General features: G+C 43.2%; 1 protein-coding gene across 1 annotated transcript in view; it reads left to right on the plus strand.

The window, feature by feature from the left end:
• The window catches only part of SFMBT2 (Scm-like with four mbt domains 2), a 95,925-nt gene that overhangs the window by 18,528 nt on the left and 51,688 nt on the right, over positions 1–25,709 (plus strand). The window contains exons 4-5 of the mRNA XM_010150109.1: positions 16,591–16,679; positions 19,891–20,137. Of these exons, the coding sequence (XP_010148411.1) occupies positions 16,591–16,679; positions 19,891–20,137 (336 nt within the window). The remainder of the gene's footprint in view (positions 1–16,590; positions 16,680–19,890; positions 20,138–25,709) is intronic.

A 25,709-nucleotide genomic window follows, 5' to 3' on the forward strand; every position in this document is an offset into this window, starting at 1 on the left:
TGGGGCGTTTCTCAGCTTCTTTTGCTGTGAAAAGCAAAAGTGAGTTTTTAAATTTATTTTTCTTCTTGCCCCCAACCATCGATCTGGAACCACTTTTTTGTACTGGGCACCTTTTGGGCACTGAAATTTATCCCTCTTGGCTGGCTGGAGTAGGTCCCTATGAGGTTTGTGCCACACTGTGGGGAGCGACAAAACCCACAGGTTGCATCAGAAACCGAGGAAGCTTTGATTGTCCAAACCCATGTAGACCTGCAATTTTTTTAATACATATTTTTTAGTGTTAGGCAGTATGTGGCATTATATCCTTATAGGTCAAAATTCAAGCCGTTTGCACGTCAAAAAGATTATTCTTTGGCAAAGGCTGATGGAGCAAAACTCCTTGCAGTAGTGCTGAGCTGCAGTAGTTGATCCAGCAACTGGTTTCTGCTGTGGGTCCTGACCTGCAAGGAAAGCGTGTTTCAGAGGGACTCAAGCTCCATTCAGGATTCTCAGAGGATGGTCGAGACTCCACGGCTTCGCTTTCTGCTGCTCGCAATTCTGGTCACAGTCCGCGGGATAACACTGCAGCCGCTGCTGTGACTAACCCATTGGTTTTGGACTTGGCATTTAGTACAAGTCGTGCTGGAGGAACAAAGATACGGGAGGAGAAGAGTAATGGCAGCGTGAGGCAGAGACTGTGAATGAGAAGCTGTATTTCCAGGGAAATATTGCAGGAAAAAGCAGTGGGTAGACTCCAGGCTTTTCTGTGAGTAGAGATTCCCTGAGATTTCCTTGTTCTTTAGCAGCAGGTGAAATGGGGTTGATTTTTGGAAGGTAGTCAACTTAACTAATGTCCAGCTGAATGTATTTTTAATAAGAAGTTCTTTAAAAATAATAATTGAGAGATTTGAAATAGCCATTCTTGGTAATTGCATATAATTTCCTTTCCCCAGTCTCCTGTAATTTCCTCCAGAGGAATTTTGGAATGGAAATGCCATCTCAATTGTAAGATTAAGCCTAGTTAGTTAATGTGGTGATACAATAAGTAAAACATTGACACACTTAAATAATCATGATTGGAAAAAATCTGTGGAGACTTAAAACCCCCCTGTCATTCATATTCTAAGTTAGGCACGGTTTGGGCCATTTATATCAGAGAAGGAGGTGACTTTCTGTGCATTACTGTAGGAGCTGGGAAGGGTAAATCTCACAAGGGACTTGATCTGGAGCATGCCAGAGTTGATGCACACGTTTCTTCAGTGGACATTTTTTGATCAGGTTGAATTATGCCTCTTAGAGCTGAGCAGACATGAGAGGGTTCTGTGTGCCCTTTCAGGCCAAGGACAAGCCAGTGTGCTTAGTGTTGTGTCTTCAGCAGAGCATTCCTTTAGATGCACCTGGGCCACCTCCGATTTTGCTCGTGAGAAGCATGCATATAGGGAGCTTGGGAAGCTGCTAGTGGCAGATGCAAGCGCCAGCATGATCCCGAGCCAGCTGTGTCTTGCGTTTGATTTTTCCCTGTTACACATAGTAACGTGGGTTCCCAGTCACCGTGGAGGGGGCTTGCTTCCTGAAGCAGACCACATGCTCCTGGCGCCCATGGAGGTAGCTGTTAACACAGTACAGATTTAAATGATGCTCCTATAAAGCATTTTCTTGATGACAATTAAAAATCAATTCCTCTAACCCAGATTCCAAATTCTCTGTCAATTCTGGCCCTTTTGCATGGCATTGGGAAGCTTTTGCTCTGAATTCCCAAATGACTTGTTTCTGTGTCTGTGTGTGTGCTCTCATTTCTATTTGATTTTGGTCACAAAAGGAAAGAAAACACCTAAAACAAGCAAATAAGCTTAAGGACATGCTGAAACCCTTCCTGACTGATGGTTTGTGTTGTGAAGCAGAGCATCCACTGCCTGTGTTTGTAGGGGAAAAAAAAGCTTTTTCCCACGCTGTCACTGTTAGAAATGGAGGAAGAAATGAGGGGAAAGTCAGCATTTTCAGATTGTGATGTAAAAATACAGCTACTTCCTAAAGTAGCTGGAGTTTATTTAGAAGATGTATCCAGGGAAAACTTTGCCAAACTCGGGAAAACATCCTGCTATGTATTGTACAGGTTTTACTGAAAAGGTTCTGCCATGCTGAGTATAGAGCCTAAGGAGGGGGAAATCCTGTAATTCTTTCATGCTAAACCACCCTGGGAAGGTCACTGAGGAGTCCCTGGACATGTGAGGAGGCACCTAGATCCTGAGCATTTGACTGCTGAAGGTGCCTCTTCCATAGGGTTGTGCTTTGGCTTTGAGTTGTCCTTGAACTTGTCAGCCTGGACATTAGCAGGTGGCTCCATTTGGAAGGTCTCTTTCCTGTAGAACATCTACAAAATTTATTTAGAAACAAAGAAGACAGAAAAGCTTGGAGGAAATGTGTGATGAAGATGAGTGCGGAGCCATGGCTCATGAACCATGGCTCTGCACTAGGATTTGGGAGCCTTCAATTTAGCAGTGAAAGCATTTGGGTTCATCAGAGCATCATCATCTCCAGAAAACATGTCCCAGAGTGGTAGAGAAGCTAAAATTTTTGAATTCGAAGGAGGTTTGGAGCACTTTGGAAAAGCTGCTGGCATTTCAAGTCCTGTAACGTGGTTATTCTCATTTCAGCTGATGCCTTGCATAATGTTCCATGTTGATCTCCAATTCAGATCTAAACTCTTCAAAGTTTGGGGGATGCTTTTGATCCTGGGATTTATAGTTCAAGCCCTTTTATCATTTCAAGTGAAGAAAACACATGTTTAGCAAGTGCAAAATGAGCCTAGATGGAGTATTTAATTGATGGTTTGTCATGATGATTGTGAATTTACATTTTGTGTGTAGGATGTTAAGCACCTCATGGAGCCTGGCTGTGCTTAGGCTGTAGCATTAATTTTGGGAAGGAAGCTTGAATGTTCATAAGGCCCTCTAAATTCTGATTTGTGGCGCTCACATCATGTGGCAGAGAGGCTCCCAAAATGGGATTTGATCATTAGGAGCTGGCAATACAATTGTGATTAATTACAGAATGTACTGCAAAATACAAAATGCGTTTGTGTTTCTTTTTTTTAAACATTGTACTTCTGCTTTGTGGGGTGTCAGAAGGTGAAGTCATGCTGAATGAGGCTTGTTGGCTATTTTCATGATTATTTGGGAATGTGCTGGCTCATTCTTGAGTCATGGGGATGGTTGGATTTCCAGTATTGTCCCATACTCTGGGTGTGAGCAGTGAGATCTGGGGAGAAACACAGGCAAATCCTTGAATTAGACCTAGTACACCCTGCTTTGCTGTTTGCACCTCGCACCAATGTTCCTTTCCAACTCAAGAACCATGGCACCAGCCTCCCTCCTGAGTCCTGCCAGGGTTTTGCCACATGGCATCCCTTTGCCTCTTGTCTCTGAGATGCACTTTTGTTGAGGATCCAGGCTGAAACTAGTTATGGCTTGATTTTTCTTTCAAATCACTGCTTTTGTCTTTAAAAGTAGGCCCTGTCAGTCTGTGGCTGTACAGCCAGGGACATGTTTCACCTGTCTGTAGCCATAACACCTAATAATCTCACATAATGTGAGAGTAGATGCTAAATTTTAAATAGGTTATGTAGGGATCTAGACTTGCAGTGTTTGTCTAAAGGCAGAAAAAGAAAAAAAAAGTGGTATTGGCTATTCCAGGTCTCATGCATATCCAGTGAATTTGATGGTAGGAAAACCCCCAAAACTTCCATACTTTCTTACATTTTTAATTGGTGTTTCCCACCACAGCTAAGAAAGAGTTGTCCTAATTATTCTTCTGTAGTGTATTACGCAATACAATGCGTATAATAAACTGCAAGCATCATCCCCACTAATACCCATCTTTCTGTAGAAGATGGAAAATGAAAAAACCCAAAACCAGAATGGATTTCCTGGACATCAGGTCCTTTTATATGTCTTCTGTGTTTTGGTGCTTTTGTTCATAGTGGATATTTGATGTAGGCTGTTGGCACTGCCAGGAAAAAAGAGGTAATTGTGCACTGAACTGGTTTATGTTTTATGTAGGAACATTGTACTGTTGTAAATTTGTTGTATTTTACAAAGCTGTCTTCAAAGAAAGCAACCGCGGGATTTAGAAGTGAGAAAAGGCACTTAGAATGTGAGATAATTGGATAGAGTTTGGAGGCGTGAGGTCAGAGCCTTGAGCACATTATTTATACTGCAGTGACATCCCCTTACAGAATGACCCATAACTTTTAGATGTTGTTGTGCCACAGAATCCATTTGGGACTGGCCTATGAGATCCCAAAGATACGGCATAAAAGCATTTCTTGTGTCCTTTTGCAAAGGTGAGCCAAGGAGAGAGCTTTTGGCATTTGGGTCAGGTCATTTCCAGACCTTCTTTCCTCCACTGGCACCACTTTCCAGCATGAGAGAGGTTTGGTGCAGTGCAGTATTATGGGAAAGACCCCCATACTAATTCATAACAACTGTTGTCATGGTCCGGAGTGTGCCCAACGATGGTCAAAGATACTAATTTAGGGCGTGAACCAAGCTGATGGCTGTGTTGCAATAGTTTTGGCTATGGTCATGAATGGTAACTGAGATGAGCATTTATCCAGGAATTACTGCATATACTTTGTAGACATCCCTTTTTCCTCTTTCTACATTTCTCTTCTGGAACTAGTACATAGGGAGCATATGAAGTATATATAGGCTTTACCAGGGTGATGATGGGCAAGCAGCATGCATACATCCTCCCCGATGACTTTCAAAACTTTAAAATCAGGATTTTTGCCAAGTGTCTGTGCATCTCTGCCTGCCTGCAACAGCAAATCTCTGTGCCTGCAAAGATGATTAAATGCCTTCTTGGTTTTCACCCAGAGGGGCTACAGCTTGGAAGCAAATATCTGAGTAACTGCCTGCAAACTGCAGTTTTGTGCAGGGACTGTGGTATCTGGGCCTGCGTCTCATGTAGTGACAGGACAAGGGGTAATGGGTTTAAATTGAAAGAGGGTAGATTTATACTGGATGTCAGGAAAATATTCTTCCCAGAGAGGGTGGGGAGGCACTGGGACAGGTTGCCCAGAGAAGCTGTGGATGCCCCATCCCTGGAAGTGTCCAAGGCCAGGCTGGATGAGGCTTTGAGCAACCTGGTCTAGTGGAAGGTGTCCCTGCCCATGGCAGGGGGGTTGGAACTGGTTGATCCTTAAGGTCCCTTCCAACCCAAACCATTCTGTGATTCGTATAGACACACATAACCCATCTCCTGCATTCACACTCGGAGCTCTGCTGCTTCCAAATACTTTGGTTCAGGTGCTGATTTTGCCTGGAAAACAGAACTCTGACAATTTTACTATATTTTTTTTAATCTCTATGGGATAAAAATGGATTTAGAAATTACAATCAAAATACCAACTTGCCCCACTCCCTGAATACTCCAGAACTGCTGATTTGACAAGGCGTTCATTAAGACTCCTGGGTCTGAAGACTGTGAATTTGAGCTCTCATCGCCCATGACACATCTCTTCTGCTCACCGAGCATGGCGCTTAATGCAAGCGGAGGAAAAAATAATCAAGGAAGGTATGTGGAGGCTTGGGGTTAAGTGGCGAGAGCCGTGGAGTTTGGATGCTCATTTTCACAGTGAGCCGTCACCCTAATGGACATTGATACTAATGATGGAGGAACCCCCATGGTTATATGGTTTGTTCAGGGCTTTCAAACCCTGTGCATTGCCTGGCTATCAGAAACACCTTTCAAGAACTTTATCTGTGTGTGTACACATCTGAGACTATTTAAGTCAGCTGTTCCTGCTTTATTTTAAAGACTGTTGTTGATAAAAATGAAATTTAGTTACCCCTGTACCTAGAATTGAATTGGGCAGAGAGCAATGTTATTGCTATGTGTAAAGAGTGTACAATCTCTGTTTAGGTAAGGGTGGAAGTAAGTAATTTTGGAGAATTAATACCCACTTGCTCCAAGTGAAACACCCTTGTAGTTATACATCATGTTTCTTCTTAATTTCTTGTGTAGGTAACCAAGAATAAAATCAGCCATTTTTTACCATGTTGGATGCTATAGCAAAATCAGAATAATCAGCCTTCATTCATACCTGCAGGTACAAGAGAACTGATAACTGACCCAGGTAAAAATGCGTGTGTCTGGAGGATCTTTTGCATTCCCAAGTAAGTTGCCAGGCAGCTACTCTTCCCAATTCATGGTGTTGTAATGGGAGTGTTTCTGTTGGTTGGTATCTGATCTGGGTGACAAGGTTACAGAATTGTGTTGTAAGTGAAATTAATGTAGAAACACTTTAAAAAATATTAATAGATAGGGTTATGCGTGGTAAAACCCCTGGAAAGTTAAATGCTTCATCCATGAATACCACCCTGTTGAGGCTGGATGGCGACTGCTTCATCACTGAGGATGGTGGCTTGTAGGTATGTTGAGGGATGAGGTGAGTGATCCCTGCAAGGTCGAAGGTGGGGAGAGATGAGTTTTCCTTGCCTATATCTCCCACACGCATCTTGCTCTCCCTCCTCCCCGGTTTCCGTACTCCCAAGGGAGAGCAGTGCTGCATCTCGGTGGTCCTTGGCTGTGCTTGCATGAAGTCTTCTTACAGCGGGGGGACGTGACAAGTGCAAATAGAGCTGATAAATTTGCTGCTGTTCTTTATCTACATATTCTGGTTGCAGTTGATAGATAATGCCACCAAGATAGAGCAGAGCTGCTTCCCATTATCAACACACCTCTGCTTTTTTTTTGTTTGTTTTAAATAATCCAGTGCAAGCAGAGTATTGACTTTAACTGAAGGGAAGTAATTAATCACAGTACTTATGAGTAGATCATTGACTGCAGCTTGCATGCAGGATGGGGACCTGAGGCCATTGTACACAGTCAGTCAAGGCAGGCTGGTGTGGGTTGGTGGCACACAGGTCACCGTGCTGTTGGGATCTATTAGGCAAATTTCCGATTTTAGGCAGTTTAACTTGTAAGCATAGAATCATAGAATTCTATGATTCTAAAGCAGAAGGCTGTAGCAGCGGGCTCTGAAGAAGGGTGCGTTTGTTTCCATAATGTTGTTTTTGGGGTGAAGACAGCTGAACCTACTGCATGGAAGTGCCTCAAGGCCAGGCTGGATGAGGCTCGGAGCAACCTGGTCTAGTGGAAGGTGTCCCTGCCCATGGCAGGGGGGTTGGAACTGGATGGTCTTTAAGGTCCCTTCCAACCCAAACCATTCTGTGATTCATTCTATGATTCAGCAGTTGCTCATGATGACCCTCCTGCCAGTTATTTCTTGCTTGGCAAATGTCTCGCTAGGCTTCCTGAGTGTGTTAATGAGGAGGATTGCTGCAGGATCTTGCATTGCTCAAAAAAATAACTCTGTTGTAATAGCATCTGCTCAACCTGGCTGCACACACTTTCCTCCTGCAGCATCCCATATCCACGTCCTTTCCTTCTTCCACCTGTAGTTCTCACAGCTGGGTTGGAGACATGACAGAGGCCAGAGCAGGCTTCAAGAAATGAAAAGCAACTCCCAAACCACCCGCTGCTTTCTTATTGTTACAAAGGATAACAGTTAATTAAGGACTGCAGAAACCCAAGGGGAATAGTGTGTATGTCTGTGAAGGACTCCAAGGATGTTAGGAAGGAAAGTCTCCTGTGGACAGTAAGACAGGGTTTTTTTTGCATGTGGAATTGCTTGTTTTGACTGAGAAAATATAAGTGGATCATTTTTGGAAACGTTGAATGGCAGCAGGAAGCGTAACGGGCGCATTATACTCTAATTCTGTGTAATTGCATAGAAAAAAAAATCCGTAAGGGAGTTCTTCAGGTGAGAACCTAAATCACGTGTTCACGTCTTTCTTCGGTTTTACTCCTCTTTACTTTTGGGTGTGTAAGGATTGAAGTCTGTGCATTGGGCCTTTCTAGGGTTGGGCCTGTAAAAAGTGCAGTGTGGGTCGTCTTCGCTTAGAAATGGGATCAGGGTGTTATGGGTAGCCTGAAAAAACAGAGCGCACCAAGTATTTTGAAGACAGTTTAAAAATAATGCAGAATATTCTTACTATATGAAGTAGCTCATGTGGGCTAAAAAAATAATAATTTGAAGTTTACTTATTTTCACTTTTATTAATTAAAAGTTACTAGCTAATTGATTTATAAGAGCTAGCAGATCAATCGATAGCTTAAAGCAGCATCTTCTAACGGTGTACAAGAGCTACTCATTCTCCTACAAGGAACAAACTTCCTTCCAACATCTATTTATTAACTTCTAAATTCATAGGAAGGGACCACGATGTACCGGTGACTCCAGAAATGTGTGTTGTGCACATGTATTCTTTGACGGACACTTGCTTATAATTTCTGGTTTCCATGAAAATCCCCTATATATAATACTTTCTTTGAAGGCTTTCCGTATTTAAGACAGTTGTATAGAAGGTGATGCCTGAGCTATCTGAAGTTGATATCTCTTGGTATTTATGGCTGCATCAGTAGGAAATCAGATCAACAGCTTTTGATGCAGGGCTTTTTTTTTGTTTTGGTTTTTTTTGAGTGCATTTTTGTTGTTTTGTGATTCAGTTCAAACCACAGAACTCTGTTGGTGTGAGAACAGGCGATTGTTTGAAGTTTGAAGTAAGAAGGTTGTTTGAAGGTGTCTCTAGCCCCATTTGGCTTTTTCCAGGGAGCCCACGGAATAATCCAAAACGAACAGTCGTTTTACAGAAAATACCAATAAATCACTCAGTATTAAAACAAATAAAAACTTTTTTTTTTTTTTAATTTTGGAATCTAATGTGGGATCTGGCTTTGTAGTGTATGCAGCCTAGGGTGTTCCCTGCCCTGAAGGGCCTGGGGAGGGTTCAAAAGCAGCGTAGACACCGCCTGAGCCCTTTGCCTACGGGCACAGGAGCAGGGACAGCATTCGCCCCCTCCATCCTATTTCCACATCCAGGCTGGTTTGTGAGGATGTGTATAGTTCAGCAAGCTGAAGGGAAATGTTTGGATTCAACTGTTTTTCTGTCAAAACGCTGTTTTATCAAAATGGAAATATTTAGTGAGTACATGTCGGTTCTGACAAATTGTTTTGATGGGTGAAGTCTAAACAAATTGTTTTAGTGTTCTATGCTATTTTGATATAAAGACATCTCATTTTGACTCTATCATTTAGACCTTTATAACATGGTTGCAACATTTATATGCAAAGGCTTTTATAACATATAAATATTGCATCAAATGTGTGACAACTTTAAAATTAAAAGAAAATATCAATATTATAAGGTTTCTGTATTTTTCCAATATGCTGTTTACCATTTAAAAAAGCACATATCTTAAAAAATATGGATATAATATCTATATATAAACCTTTGAACATTCTGAGTTACTTGTTTAGAAATGTATTTTTTTATGAGATCCTGATGTTTTAGTTTGTTTCATGATGGATTAACAAGAATTGCCCAGGTCCTGTCCAGCTATAATTCCTCTGGTTAACTGTTTCTGTTCATTTCAGTCCTAGGAAGGAGTTAACTATTTTAATAAGAATAGTTGCCACACTGAGAGTGTTGTCACTTAGCAGATTTATCCCAAAGATTTTAAACCATTTTATAAAGCTGTTTAAGATGCTGTTCTTCACATATGAGAAAATTGAAACTCTGTTGTTTAGAGGTCCACTGAGGACTCTCCAGTAGAGGTGTCGACAGGTTGCTGGTGATCCTAGGTTATTAAAAAACCAGTATCGCGAAAAACATTTTTTTCTAATGATTTTTTTTTTAAAGTAAGGACAAAAATCAACATAATTTGATATTAGTACTCGTTGTGGGCCCTGTTACTGATGGTGGCTTCTGAGGAATAGCTTATTTAGGTGCTATAATAATTTGTGTGACTGTGTTTTTTTTTTTTTTCCTGTATGTAGCAGTTCAGATTCCTGAGTCTTGCTCTTTTCAACCAAGGGAGTGATTTTGGCAGGGGGGTGGGTGGGGGAGGTCATGAAAAGGAAAAAAAAAAAAAAAAAGGGGGGGCATGTTTTTTCCATTTTCTTAGTCTTTCAGATTTCAACGTTTTTCCTGTGCTTTGCAGTGTACTGTTAGTGGGGAAAAAGAAGAGAAAATGAGGATTTTCATATAATCCCATGACCGAGGGAGAAGTGGCTTTAAGAAAAACAGCAACTTCAAGGAGACTAGATAAAATCCCAAGAGTTGGCAATGTGATAATAGTATCTCATATTCATTTAACGGAGTGCCTGTGACTCAGTGCTTTCACGGGACTGTAAATGTTCTTTTAATCTCTTATTTCTCTAGAGAGGCAGATAAATCTGAACCCATTATATGCTGTGGCTGAGGCAGGGCACAGATTTACAAGACTGCAGGGGCAGCTGGTTGTGCACCAGGAGCGAAGACACTGTCCTGGCTGTGTGGAGCGTGTGGTTAGTGGGGTTACAGGGATGCGGAGATGCAGGGTGTGTGGTTCTCTGGCTTCTTCCAGCTGCTGTTTGCATGGCTGCCATGGTCAGGGCAAGGGGAAAGGGTTGGTTTTGAGCAGCCGATGGTGAAAATGCGGTGCACGATCAGTGATGCTAATGGTGCGTTCTACATCAAGCGCTGACCAGGTTGCAGCAGCCCCTGGTCCTCGGCTGCTGCCATGGTGCCCAGGTTTGGAGCTGTCGGGTCCAGCCACAACCCAGAGTCGTTTGCTTGGGAAAATGAGACTAATGGGTGAAAGTGAGAAGGTGGCAGGGAGTTGAAGGAGAGAGGAATGGGAGTCAGAGAGGTGGGGGGCAGGGTGAATCAAGTAGAAAAAGAAGTGGAAAGAATCATTGTTATTTGAGGGACATTGGGTGTGATCCAGTTTTTGATGGAGTTCAGCCCTGTGGAAGAGGAGCTCAGTGCTGTAACCTGTACTGTCACTTCTGTGAAAATAAGTAGTCTTAACATGGAAGGGCCCTTTTCCTTTCTAATTATAGATATCTGCTGTAATATATGCCAAACTGGACGCTGTTGTCTGAAATCAATGTTTTTCATTGCAGGAGGCAAAAGGGCTTTGCATTTTCCCCTGGGAGACGCAAAAGCGGAGCAGGGATACTTGGTTTTCGCTTTTGCAGGCGTGGATAATTTCATCAGGGTCTGTTGGAATGAGGCAAAGCTGGTGCTGGGCACATACTGAGTCTGGGAATTCGTGCACTACTACAATCGGTCCTCAGGAACTGGGGAGAGATGATCTTCCTCAGGTCTTTCTGTAGTGATCTAGATCCAGATGGATTTTCCTCTCTGTGCATGAATGCAGTCTGGAGCAAAGCTATTGGCTCTGCTGTGGATACACCTTGGCCCAACAATGCGCTGATCTGGCCTCTCTCTTGGGCTGCTTTGCTCCAAGGCAGGTGGTTCTGTGGCATTTTTGTGGTGGGAAGATGCTTTAAAGCCTTTAGCCTTGGAGCTGCAGAGGTGTGAAAAACCACCCAGGCTCCGAAATGAGCTGAACTCGATCCAAAGGAAACAGGCACATCTGCGTATAAAAGCTGCAGCTCCAAACAGAGCTGTGGTGTCACCTCCTAAACCTGGAAAGAAAAGTAGTTAGGAGAGTATTGGCATTTGGGGAGCATCTCTTTGTATGATACATGCCTTGTGTTTGGACTGTACTGCGCCTAAATGGTGCAAGCTCTGACCGATGCTTTTTCCCTGGTGAGAGCATTGCTAACGCCTGTCTCCACTCTGGATTTTCTAGTGTTTAATCGTTCAGCTCACACTGTGGTGTTTGCATCAGCAGGATCACTAAACTGAGTCAGTTTTTTGCTGCTACCATGTCTGTGCTTCTCTTGAATCCTTTCACAATGGTTGATGTGATGGCAGCTGGCCCCAGGGTCTCAGACCATTGCACAGTCTCGTATCGGTAACTTCTGTGCGCAGCAGACCCTGTGCCGGACAAAGGGACTGGCACTAAGGCCGGTGTGTTGCTCGTAGCAATATTGTGGCTCTTGGTCAAGCTTTGTTCTCTTAGAGCATCAAAGCCTACGGCTCTAGAGGACCAGTCTCTGTGATTATGTTAGTTTTCTTGGTCAAGCAAGCCATCGCTGCTTAGGATATAATTTCCAAAGTAGGCTTGATGTAACTAGAATATCTCAAATGCTTTCTTGTCATTTGGAGGCCCGTTGTGGTGTGGGTGACAGTCCCTTTCCAAGGTCCATCTTCACAGAGAAGCCATGCCTGGTGAGAGAAGGGTGGGTGTGCAAAGGGACAGGTAGCTTTCAGTACTCACCCCTGCTTGGAGAGGATTTTGTGCATTGGTAAAAGTCTTCCTCCCTGTTTTGTCAGCTCCCTGGATTGTGAAGAACGAGGGGTGTTTCCTCCTGTGCCACCCAGGCAGAATACCAGGGACTTTCTTACTATGTAGACTTCTTATCACCTTTTGAGTCAATGCAACTCAGTAAGAGGAGTCTATGCAGCTCAGTAAGAGCTAGGATGACATGAATTAGGGTGACATCAATTGCGTGCTTCTAAATTACTGCTTGTGCCCATCACACTTTGTGGTTGGAGTGTGGGACTTGTCAGAGTATTTCCATTTGGAGGTTTGAAGGACACATTTTGTCCTCTGGCTTTTGGCTACTGTAGGAGCACCTACCTCCCTGCATGCAATGGTTCTCTCTGAGAGATGTTTGGTTTTGCTTTATTTTTTGTGTGTTTCCTCTGCCTCTCATGGCACCTTGGACGTCAGCTGAGATCCTGGAGGTGCATTCAGCTTGACGCAGCTGGATGGAGGAAGTTCACAGAGGTTTTTGGGGAGGATGGATCCATTGAAAGGCAGAGACAGCATGGATATCTGAGCCACATGGACCACTCCTGAATCCCTGAAGTTAAGGAAGGAAAAATTGTTTTGAAACTAGCAGTGCTAGTGAAGCTTAGGTCCCCATGGAACAGCATTCTTTATCCTGTCCACTTTCCCATCCCATTGGATTGGCCAGCCAGCTGCAGATGGTGTCTAAAAGCAGAGTTCTTCCATCCTGATCTGTAGTAGGAGAGGTTTGGTTGGGTCTTTTCCTGTAGCTAACAAGCGAAAACATGAATTAGTGATTTGAAAATCAGTGCTTCAGTTCACAGGTGCTGAGTCTGATACATCAGAGAAGCACCGTCATTCCTTGAGATGGATGCTCAGGTTGGGCACCCATGCATTACCCTGCCAGTTATTCTCAGTTATGCAGCGGATTTTCCTTTGTTTGAATATTCTTGTTTAACATAATGCTTGGTCCTTGAAGGCTTTTGCAGATACCATGATGATTTAGATTCACATCATTACTACTAAAAATTAATATTTGCATTGTATTGACTGGAACTGTAGTGCTGAGAAGGCTGATTGTGCTGTACAAGCACAGGAAAAAAATGCAAATCCCTGTTCCTAAAACTAGCAGTGCATTCTGTTCTCTTTCAGAGGTTTTCAGAGCCCCTTTATCTACACCGTGAAAGAGCAGTAAAGTAAAGCAAAGCACCAGATACTAGATTTGCCTGGGGAGAACTGCTCTGAAACCACTCGGAAGCCAGGAGTAGCTGTTTTTTTCAGCTGAGTCTGTTTAGTCTGAAAAGAAAGGTCGCCTTGGCACTTTTGGACTTTGGAAGCCCATAACCCATATTTGAATGTGGAGAGGGGCACCTTCTTATTTAGGTGTTAAAAAGCTGTGAGTCTTTTTAAAAGGACAAGAGATATTTTTTTATTATTGTTTGAGAAGCATTTGAAGGGGGACTGACTGTCAGACAGCAAGATCCGTGAGTCGGGCACTGTTAAGACATCTCAAATTGGGCATCTGGAAATGGAGGCCCCTGAAATCTGTTGAAAATCCCATTTTCCTCCCCTCTCTCTCCTGCCAGCTTTGAAAGTTCGAACCACGTTCTTATCACATTTGTCATTCCTTGGTAATGAAGCTCTGGCATTCAAAATTTGGCTGACAACTTTGTGGGTATAAGCCAAAATGAAGTTCAAATTGCACCTTTCTCTGATGCACCCAATGCTGTTCGCAGCGAGAGGCAGAAGTCTGAACTAGTGGGACTCCAGCCTCATTCATTACAGCAATTACTATCTTCTCACTGATGCCAAAATTAAGCTTGTTTTCTTTATCCTAATGTAGGTGGACAGGAAGTGATGGTGTGTATGCAACAGGAATGTTGAGAGAGAAAGTGCCATGTATAAACCATTTCTTCTCAGGCTATTACTTCATCTTTAATAATGTAAAGGTCACAAATCTCCTGGAAATCATGCAAAATCAGTTCTGCAAAAGACTTAAAACAGTTCCAGGCAAGTCCAAGTATTATTTTATAGAGGATCAAGTCCAGCACTTTAAGGTTTGCTAATTTTAAATGCATTTAAATGCACTTCCAAAGGCATTTAGGTCTATAAACCAAATGTATAGTTCAAGTGACATTGGGAGAACAGGCTTTTGGGGAAGGAGCACAGCTCAGAAATGAGGTCTGATGGAAGGTCTTCTGGGCATGGCTTCTGTTTTTGGGCATGGCCAACTGTATGGGTTGCATAAGGTATTTAGGGTATAAATTGAGTAAGGGCCAGAGTCCAAGTGTGCCAAGCACCCATGCTGGATGGAAGCCCAACCACAAGCATATTGTGCCAGGTTTTGTGGCAATATCATATAACTGTCTTTGGGCAAACCCAATGCTCCTTCTTTGCATTTCTTTAATTCAGTGTTTGGCAGCAGGTGGCCTGAGGATGCATTTGGAGAAGGCTCAGGTTTGGTCTCCTTCTCTGGGGGTAATGGTGGCAATATTTCATAGAATCACAGAATGGTTTGGGTTGGAAGGGACCTTAAAGATCATCTAGGTCCAACCCCCCTGCCATGGGCAGGGATACCCTCCACTGGACCAGGTTGCTCAAAAGCCTCATCCAGCCTGGCCTTGAACACTTCCAGGGATGGGGCATCCACAGCTTCTCTGGGCACCCTGTCCCAGTGCCTCCCCACCGTCTCCGGGAAGAACTTCTTCCTGCTATCTAATCTAAATCTACCTTCTTTCAATTTAAACCTGTTACCCCTTGTCCTGTCACTACAGACCCTTGTAAAAAGTCCCCCCCAGCTTCCTTGTAGCCCCTTCAGGTACTGGAAGGCTGCAATAAGGTCTCCCCGGAGCCTTCTCTTCTCCAGGCTGAACAAGCCCAATTCTCACAGCCTTTCATCACAGCAAAGGTGCTCCCGCCCTCTGAGCATCTCCGTGGCCTCCTCTGGACTCGCTCCAACCAGTCTGTATCCTTCTGATGTTGAGGGCTCCACAGCTGGATGCAGCACTCCAGGTGGGGTCTCACCAGAGCAGAGTAGAGGGGGAGAATCCCCTCCCTCGACCTGCTGGCCACACTTCTCCTGATACAGCCCAGGATACGGTTGGCTTTCTGGGCTGCCAGCATGTCGAGTAGCTGACACTCTCACTGAGCTTTTAAAACTTGTAGAAGTCCCACCCTGATGCCTATGAAAGTTCAAAGTGCTTCAGACTGGGTTTCTCGTTGTTCTCTGATGTGGTATTTCCCCGAAGTTTGGAGCAAAGGACACCGCTTCCTTTGAGTCAACCGGCTGCTGTCATTTAATTATTCTGAACCTATGCTGGCTAATTACAGCCCTTCCTGGGCTCCCCTGAGGGCTGATGGTCTTCAAAGCATGTATCCAGTTGTTTGTTTAGAGGAAATGTTTTAGTTTTCAAATGCTTGGGGTTTTTCTCTTCTACAGGTGTTGCTAGCAACATAACTATAACACAAAAACTTCTGTGTTGTCTCACACAGGAGTTGGTTTTGGAGGGAGGGGAGAGAGAAATGTTTCTGATGTAATTTTAATTACTATTTACAGGCAGATGGAATTAAGGTCTGCTTTCTGAGTTTCCAGTTGCAAATGCGCAGTGCATTTGAAGAGACATCTCTGAAGCTGAGATGTGCTGAATTGCCTTTTGGTGCCCAAATTTTACCGATTTCAACAAGAATTGAACCAGAATTTGAATCCCAGAGGCAACATTTATATATTTCAGTTCAAAACTTATGAAACCGTGTGGATACAGACCCTAAAGTAACACAGGCTTATGGTGTTCAGCTCAGAAATTATTCCGTTTCTTTTCAAAATGACATAGACATTTCTGATAAGTTCTTTGTCTTTCTTCTTGCAAGTGTATTGACACAGCAAGCCAACACATGGTGTTCTCAGGGTTGATTTTTCTGCTTTGTGAAGGAAAGCACCTGGAGTTTCTGTTGTCATGTTGAGGAACTGAAAGTTTGCAGTTTTCTTTTTCTCACAGGTCATTAGTGAACATACAAAGAGGCTTTATAAATCATATCTGAGCCTGCGTGATAAGCAGGCAACAGGCGGTTACACAAGCAGTGGCCAGTTTTCAATGGGAGAGATGGAGATGATAAGCCACACTGTTGTAAATCACTGTCAGTGACTACAGTGGAGCGACACCTTCCCTCCTTTTGGGGTGTAACTGTGTGCATGGATTGCCCAAGGAACTGGGCAACAAACCAGCTTTTCTCCCTTTTCTCCTAATCTGGATTGCAGTTGTATCTGAAACTTTAGAGCTGGTAAACCCCAAGGAAATGTGTCAAGTCCATTGCAGTCTGCTGTGCTAAGCATTTCTTTTCTTTCCTCCCCCTCCCCAGCAATCAAAGAGAAATACATGGACTGGACGGAGTTTCTCATACACGATTTGACCGGCGCCCGGACTGCACCTGCAAATTTACTGGAAGGCGTATGTATTAGATTGCAGTTTCTATCCGATACGGTGTCACGGTGTGTGTGCTGCAGCAGTGTTTGCACTCCCGATGTGTAGGGCTGTGTGCTTGCAGCGTCTGTGTGCTGGCAGTGGGGTCTGATCCAGCGCCGGCCAAAATCACAGGATCACTAAGGTTGGAAAAGAATGATAAGATCATCTGGTCCAACCATCAACCCAACACAGCGTTGCCTTGACTCTGCCAGTTCTGCCTCTGACCCAGTGATGGGTAGTTTGCTTTGCCTTGAAGCTGGAGGGTGGTACTTAGAAATCTGGGTACCCAAAAAAGGCTGGGTGGCGATGGAGAGCATGTAGGGAGTCCATAGGAAGGAGGACACAGCCCTTCAGAGTCCCATTAGACCCACTGAACTGGTGACCTGAGTTTTCAAGTCAGGACACAGGTTGGAGACGGGGGGTTAGTTGGTTGATGGGGAGCACTATCAGGTTTATGTGTATATGGAAGTAGCTCCCTCAAGGAGTTGCTCAGTTCCCCAAGGTGTTACAACAATTCCCTCCACCTAAACATAGCAGTCAGATTTCACAGGGAAGTTGGGTGAGGGGACCTCAGTCATCAGGAGAGAAGAAGGGTCTGTTTTTTCAGATGCACCCATAAGGCCAAGAGCCCAGTCTGTGCAGCATATTCACAGCGTGACTTACACCAGGGGCAGCTTCAGCTTGCCTTCAGATCTTAGACAAATATCCTGCAGATTCACATTAGAACCATGGGAGAAGGGCACCTTCTCTCCATGGGGACCTGCCCTGCTCTCACATGGGTGCTGTGCAGGCATTTGGAGAGGTGGCAGTCTGTCCTGTAGGAGATAGAGTTCTCTCTGCCCCTCTGTATTTAGGCTGAGAGTAAAGGCATACAGGCGATTTACCTATGTGTAAGCACTCATGTTGGCTTTTTGAAAGCACATGTGCACCCAGACACCATTTTTGACCATTTTGTCCCTGGTCATTCCCACCTGCCACAGCTGCATCCTTTTTCCACATGTATGAGCAGCCTGGCAGGGAGAATTAATGTCATACCATTAGAGATTCTCCCCCCCCCACCCCAATCTGTTAGGCAAACGGCCTTTGCACGCCCAAAATATTGCACGTTCTCAGGTCTGCTGCATCCCTGTTCCTGGACCGCTCCCAGATGGCATATGCAAAAAGCTGGTGGTGTCCAACACCCATCTGTGGTGTATTCCAATACCATCGCGAACCTCTGCGTTCCTGTGCCACAGGCAGAGAAAAGAGGCAGCTCCCGGCAGAACTGCAGAGAGAGAAAAGAGTGCATTGGCTTGAAACAGTTTCTGACCCTTTTCTGGTGTTTTATGCAATATATGTGCTTCGTGCTGTCTGTCATGCAATGTATGTAACCCCCTGTCGACAGATTTGCTGTTCGTGAGTGCTGCAGATTGTTGTTATACTGTTAAAACAATATGTAGTGGTACTTCTTTTTTTTACATGCTAGCTCTGAGTATGAAGAGTTCTTGCGTTATGGTAAATGTTAGTATTTCATGCAAGCCAATTATTAATCTTAGCCATTCCGTTCTCAGGGATAAGTGACAACCCATTGGCTTAAAATTTAGCACACAAGTCAGAGAAACATTATTCGCTTTTTTACAGCCAGGGATTTATTATAATAAGTTAAATCATTACACCATTGTTTCATATTAAAGAATGTTTTCTTGCAACGAAGCAGTTGTATAAGAGAAAAAAAAATCATTAAAGTAGATTTCTATTATATTATTAAATTCTGGCACTGCATTGTGTCATGAAATAATATTTGAAGAGATTATACAGGTGCTTGTAGCTTACACTATAAAGGAGTGGCTTATAATGACAAATACATTGTTCTGAGAACTATCTATTAATCATAGAGCTGATTAAAACTGTACATGTGATAAGGTTTTAGTAAATTTTAATTACATTTTAACCAAATTCTCATTCTGTGGATTGCATTTTTGTATTGAGAGATGTAGTGAAAATCGGTTGCATTTCAAAATATTGAGTATTTTCAAAATTCAATAGGAAAGGGACCTTTTTTGAAAAATAAGGCTTTCTCCTCTCCTTTTTTCTAGCCATCCCTAGAAAGAATCATCCTGGTCTGACTCAGATTTACAGAATTAATATTTTAAAAGATACTGTGAAAGGTTAATATTGTTTAATTAAGTAGAAGTGAGACAAACACACAGGCAGATAGACAGTCCTTGTTTTTATTACACTTTGCCTGTGCTTAGCATCTCCTTTGGGGACTAATGCGTCCAACTCTTGGGGTGATTTTTAGTGCGGCTCTTAAAGCCCTGGAATCAAGAAATTGCCTGAGAATTGGAACTTGAATTGAAATCTAGCCGTTACATTAGCAGAGAAAAGCTTGACAACACAGAGATGCTCACAATCACAAAACAAAACCACTGAGCCCCAAAGGTATCATTCTGAAAAGCATCTCATGGTTTTTTAATGCCTGTGGTTGGCAGCTTTGCAGGTGTAAAGTTAAGCACATATGTAAGTGGTTGCAAAACTGGGATCACAGAAAATACTGTATATAAGCAAATAACCTCATTTATTGGGGTTTCTTGGGCATGGTGGCTTAATCCAGCAAATCCTGTGTGCCTTGGGCTTGATCCCAAGGCCACTTAAGCTGGTGGGAACCTGCCATTGGCATTGAGCTTTGGGGTAACCACCATAGACTCTTGCATCCATGGCAATGGGGAATAATTTGCTCCACATGCCAGTAGGAATGAGAGAAAGTCTTTGATGAGTAAGATCAGTGCACAGAGGGCAGTTTCAGGGTCATGCCCAAATTGGATGCCTTTAGGTAAATGCCAATGTCCAGTCCTGGGATTAGTTCTTATCAGCTGCAGTCAATGAGAATTTGGTTTGAAATCCTCCAATATAACTGGGCTTTGAGTTGTTCGTAAGCATCTTAAGTGGATGTGCCTTATCAGCTGTTCCACCTTTTATTATTCTTTTTTTGTTGTTGTTGATGATGTCGGTTGAGAAATTAGCACAACTGTTGTTTTCTGTTTTACTTCTGAATTTGCACTTGGAAGACATTGGGTAAAATAGAAGAAGAACAGACTGTTTGCTGATCGCTTGGATGATGGTGTGAAAAACAAAAATAATCTTCTGCTGTCATCTGTTTCCTTGAGAAGTCTTCAAATAAAGTTTAAAATAAGGAGTTTTGCTTCTATTCAAACAGCCTCTGCGAGGAAAAAACCCTGTAGACCTCATTACAGTTGATTCCTTAATAGAGCTGCAGGATTCCCAGAATCCCTTTCAGTACTGGATAGTTAGTGTGGTTGAAAATGTTGGAGGAAGATTACGCCTTCGCTATGTGGGATTGGAGGAGACTGAATCCTATGACCAGTGGTTGTTTTACTTGGATTGCAGACTTCGACCAGTCGGTTGGTGTCAAGAGAATAAATACAGAATGGACCCACCTGCAGGTAAAGAGCCTCCTAAAAATACTGTCTCCCTTTGTGGCATTTGCAGATGTTTTGAGATACTCATGCAACCCATTTCTTCTTCTCCAGAATTCACATTGCTTTGACAGCAGTTTCTCATTGTAACACAGATGGCACGTCAGAGCCATACTGTAGGCATCCTGGTGCAGCCCTCGCTGGGAGGCAGTCTTCCTGCTGTCCAAATCCAGTCCTAGGTGACCCCTCTCAGCATATACTAGGCTCCATTTGTTTTTCTCTCACCCAAAGACCTCTTGCTAGTCTGTCTTTCCATGGCCACACACATTCCTCTTGTGTAACAGTAGACCTCCAGGAAATGTCCTGGGACTGGAGAAGGGGTTTTGAGACCCTCATGGTCTCTCTAACACAAGTGTTTCATATTCTGCTATAACATCACTGTCAAGAGAGACCTGCCTTGTGTGTAACCAAAGTGCAGAGAGGGTGCTGGCTACGTCTGCCTGTCCATGTCAACCTGCTCATCGAGGGGTTATGGGGTGTCTGTTGCTAGAAGCTAAGAAAGTATTCCTTTGAGATGGGGTGTTTCAGATTTAAAAGACCATAAAGATGACCTGGGGTGTATCCAGAGAAGCGTGGCCAGCAGGTTGAGGGAAGTGGGACTGCAGTTAAGCCAGGCTTATGTCAGAAACTGGAAGCCACAAATCCAGGTGTAAGATAAGTTCAAGGAACAGGAGCCAGGCAGAAGAGTCAGGCAAAAGCAGGCTGGGCCAGGAGTAGAGTTTAGGGGTCAGCTGGAATTAGTCACCAAACAGTGGGACCGTGTTTGGCAAAAGGAGCAGGATCCAAACCTGCAGGACAAGAAGGGGTACAAGGCTATAAGAGCATGGGAGAACTAAGCATTACTAAGGTTTAGCAAGCAGGGTAAGGCCTGAGGACCACAGCACATGGCAGGGGCTCAGGGCTGTTTGAAGCCTCCTGAAGGAACACTTCCAGAGGCATTTAGTGGTGTTGTCTTGGCCTTGCTTTGGAAACATGCTTCCATCCAGGCTATACCCCATTACAGTGGAGGAAGACTGAGGGAGTGGATTATCTCCACTGCACCAATAATATTGATCAAAACTTTGTAGAAGTCTCTGGACAATTTGTGTTCTCTCTAGTCAAGGTGTTTGGCTCTGTGTTGGTCTGATGAGTTGGTTGAGTCAAGCTGATGACTTGACATCTCTTGGAATTAGGGATCTGGTTGAATATGACAGCTTAGACTGTTGCATGCATGGTTGTCTTTGGGGCAGAAAGCGTGCAGCATCTCTACTTTTCATAAAGCTGTGGCCTGTATTTGGAGCCACAAAGCTGTTTGCCAAGTCCTGTGGAGCATGGCTGCTATTTACTAGCTGTTTGCACCTCCAAGCTGGATGCCCCAGGACTGCCGATTTCCTTAAGAGGCTAGGTGCTTTCTTGGTTAATGCACGGGTTTTGGCCTAGCAGACCTGTTCTATCTTTTCCTGTGTAGGTGAACAAATTATCCATGTTCGTGCCTCATTTTGCTTGTGCCATGGGTGAAGTTTTCCCATGGGTATCAAATGATAGGAGAAAGGTAACCCTCCTTTGGGTAGGCATTTCTGATGTGCTGTCTCCGTCCCACACCTGACACAGAGTGGTTACCCCGATACATGCAATTGTCATGTTCACAAGTTTCTGTGGTTCTTGGGTCAAACTTGGGGTCTTGAATGCTTTTTGGAAGCATGTGTTTCTCTTCACTGATAGGTAGGAATCAATGTTCCCCATAACTTTTAAATTAGATGTGAGTGCTGAAGAGCATGAATATCACTCACTCTGTTACTTTACAGAGCATTTGTGTTACAGAGAAAGACTTTTTTATTGACTGTCTTTGAGCCCTCTTGGCCTGTAAAGGTTTGGTGAATCGATAGAGAAATGGCCCAAACAAGATTTGTGCTTCCTCTTTTTTTATTCCATTCTCTTTTGACTCTCTTCTCCTTTTATCCAGTCATGCGTTTTTCTCCATAGATTCCTCTCCATATTTTTTTTTGTCTTGTCTCTAAACTCGTCATTTCACTTTTTGTTTGCAGAAGTTGTTTATGTTTCTTCTCCCCTCTCCTTGATTTAACTGCTTTTAAAATCTCTTGTTCTTATCTGTCTTCATGTGATATGTTTCTTCTTGGCATTTCTCTGGACACTTAACTCTTTAGTGAACATTGTTATTAATTAATTCAGTGTCCAGATCTTCTTCCTGACTTCTGTTCACTTAAATAGGTGGTTGTTACTTTACATCTCCTAAAGCTGGGTCTCATAGGAGTTTGCAGAGAAAAGACCCTTTGGGTCTGAACCCTTCCATTTTCTCACAAGTCCTCTCCTGACCACTGACTGCTCCCAAGGGTCTGTCTTTGATCCCCTCTTCTGGTCTACCCTGTTGTCAGGCTCTGCGCTCCAGGGAGTCACCAGTCAGAAATGGGAATCTGATGAGTTTCTTGAGGCAGGGATGCTGATTGTTCCACTTCTAACATAGTGGACTATCAGCCATTTGATGTCCACCTGACATCAACATGTTCATAAAGCACAGGGGATGGATAAAGCACGTGAGACATTAATCCAGAGGGAGAAAGCCAAGTGGCTGGTCTTAGGGGATCTGTTTCAAATTAAAGAGTCTGTAAAAGCAATCTTGGAGCAAGCAGGCGTGCAAGAAGTAGTGCGTTGTCAGGATGCAATGCTGGCAGCAGCAAGCTCTAGAGAAACTCGGGGATAAAGCTACTGAACCACAAACTGTCAAAGGATGCAATTTCCTAAGGGCCCGAACCAGGAGAGTGTGCCAGGGACACATCCCTGCCTGCTTACCTCCTTCCTAGTGACTTCCATAGAAAACAGGATTTGGACTAGAAAGATCTGGGTTGTGTGAAAGACCTAGTATGGATCTTAGGAAAGAGAGGCAGTCTGTGGGCATTATGTTGTTTTTTTACACATCAGGGATTAGATTCACCTGCCATAGTGTAGGCATCAAGAAGACAGCTTGGCATGAGTTACTGCTTTCTGTTCATGACAGTGGAGAAAAGTGGATGCCTAAGACACATCTGACATAGGTCAGATGAAATGACATAGAATCATAGAATGGTTAGGGTTGGAAGGGACCTTAAAGATCATCTAGTTTCTTCGTAAGCCTACTTTTTTCCACTCAGGGGATTGAAAGCAGCAAACGCAGACCTGGTTGTCTAACTTCTGAACATCTGAAACCAGTTGCCATCACTCCTTGACTGATAACAGCAACAGCCGTAGCCTGTATATCAAAGCTGTTATGAATCTTCTCCAAAGAGATGCTGAGGACACGCAGCCCCTCCCAGATACTGCTGTGTGTTCAGTTGCTATCGAAGGAGGATGTTCAGTTGCACATCAGTTCTGCAGGTTGTGACAGTGCTTTGCCTACCCTTGCCTTGGATGCTGCATATGCACCTTCGGCTTTATTTCCCTTTGTGTCTGGGCTGTGATTTTTCTGTGTTGATCCACCTCTGGGACCTGCCAGGCTGGGCTTCGCCTTGCACAGCAGTTTGAGGTTAGTCTTTCAAGATGCAGAGCTTCTCATATAAAAGATCCCATGGATCCAGATGTCTACAGTAATTCGTGTCTCTTTTCTCAAGCCATCCACATCCTAGCACCCACTTAATATATTGTGGAAGAGGGACCTTAGGAAATAGCATCCTGGCTGTCTTCTCCAAATGGCAACTTCCAGGCTTTGTATGTCTCGGAGCCCTTTTAACTGAGGCAGAGGGGTCACAGCATGTTTTTCCCTGCAGATGTGTATCTGAATCCAAACTAAACCTCCTTGCTAGTGCAAATTGGCACAGACTGCTTGACACAGAGCCACTGATGGTCTTGCCTCGACTGTTTATGCAAGAAGAGATTGTCTCCTTTTATGTTGCTTTCTATTTAAAGACAAATTGGCAGTCATTTTAATTGCTCACTCCTTGTTAAGGGAAATACAAGTTGACACAGGACACTTTGTTCAATTACCTGCAGCCTTATCCCTTAAAGAAAATGCTTAATGCCCCTTTAACTGTGAGATTTAGTGTCCATATACGTGCCCGCTTAAACTAGATGCCACTAATTAAATGCGTGCATGATATTTCTTGCTGATTATTGAAACCATTGCAGTTGCCTTTATCTCGTGAAGTGTGTTGACACTGCCCAAAGAAATTGCTGCTTGTTTTCACTGATTCTGGGCAAACTAGCCCAAAATGCCACTTTCCCCTTTCCTATGCTTCACTGCCATCTCGGTAGAAAAACAGAGGGTCTGTATTCATCTTGCTCTGTCTGGTGTGCAGGGAAGCATCCAGCAGGGTTTTCCAAAATTCAGACTTTTTTTTAGTTGAAACAACAGCTGCAACTTGGGGAAAATCATGTTGTATTGAGTATTTCCCTGTTTTGCATCATTGAAGCCAAAAAGAAGAAATTAGGTGAGTAAGTTCCCTCCCTGCACTTAAAACTGATCAGAGCATCTGCAGGTAAGGGAGGGCTGGAGCAACAGGGCTATAAAATAATGAACAATTAGATAACGAGTGCACTTCTTAACAGTTGTGACTGCTGCATGTGCTGTAAACAAAGACTTGAAATGTATGTTCCCATTAATAACCAGACAGTTGAGGAATTCAAAATACAGCCCTGAAAGGTTAACATTTCCCTTTAAGTGTGTTTAAATTCATATGCATATCCTTGATGTCTGTTCTGAAGTAGCGAGGTTTGATATAGTGGAAGTATAAATACATCCACTTCCAGTGAGTGATTCTGCAAATCCTATTTTGATAAGATCTTAAATCTGTTGAGATCAGAGCATAAAATTCTCTTGTACTGTCAGTGCTAGGTGAAAACAGTGCTTGCCAGTTCCTTTTTTATACATATTTTTTATTTCCTCCTTCAGAATTGTAAGATACAGCAGTAAATCTTTGCTAGGTAGTAAATATATGTGGTTATTAGATGTACAGAATTTAAATGCAAATTGGGCTGGATTGAACTGTGATGTAAGGGTGTGAAGCCAAACTGACAAAAGAAAAGCTTCACACTATTCACTCCGTATCAAGGTTCAAGTTTATTATTGAGTAAATGTTCATTTCCATTTTAATAATTGTTGCAATCTATCTACCTATCTTGTCTCTTTAAGGCCTTGATATGAATGTTCTGCAATAACTTGTTATGTGCAGGATAACAATATGTTTTCTAGGGCAGAAATAAATCCAATATAATGTTCCTCATCATAGTATTGTTTCCTACATTGTTTCATTTAATGATTCATAGGCATTTCACTGCACTGAACCATAAAGGGCTTTTTAATACAATAATTTAATAGTATTAAACCTATTTAAAGAAACTCTGTGAAAGCAATGTGAATCTGCACAAAGATGTTGCCTAAAAGTGTAATGATGAAAATTCATAAGTCTAAGTCTTTGAATTAGCGTGATAGTCTGGTCTAAGCGTGGTACCAACAAATGAGTCTGGGTAGAAATCTAGCTGAAATGTTCCTTCCCACACCTACCCCTACTCACTGCAAAAAAACCCCAGCCCTGCAATAAAAAAAAAAAAACAAACAACAAAAACCAACCAA

The sequence above is a fragment of the Eurypyga helias genome, unplaced genomic scaffold (assembly GCF_000690775.1).
Source record: "Eurypyga helias isolate BGI_N326 unplaced genomic scaffold, ASM69077v1 scaffold4954, whole genome shotgun sequence".
NCBI classification, from domain to species: domain Eukaryota; kingdom Metazoa; phylum Chordata; class Aves; order Eurypygiformes; family Eurypygidae; genus Eurypyga; species Eurypyga helias.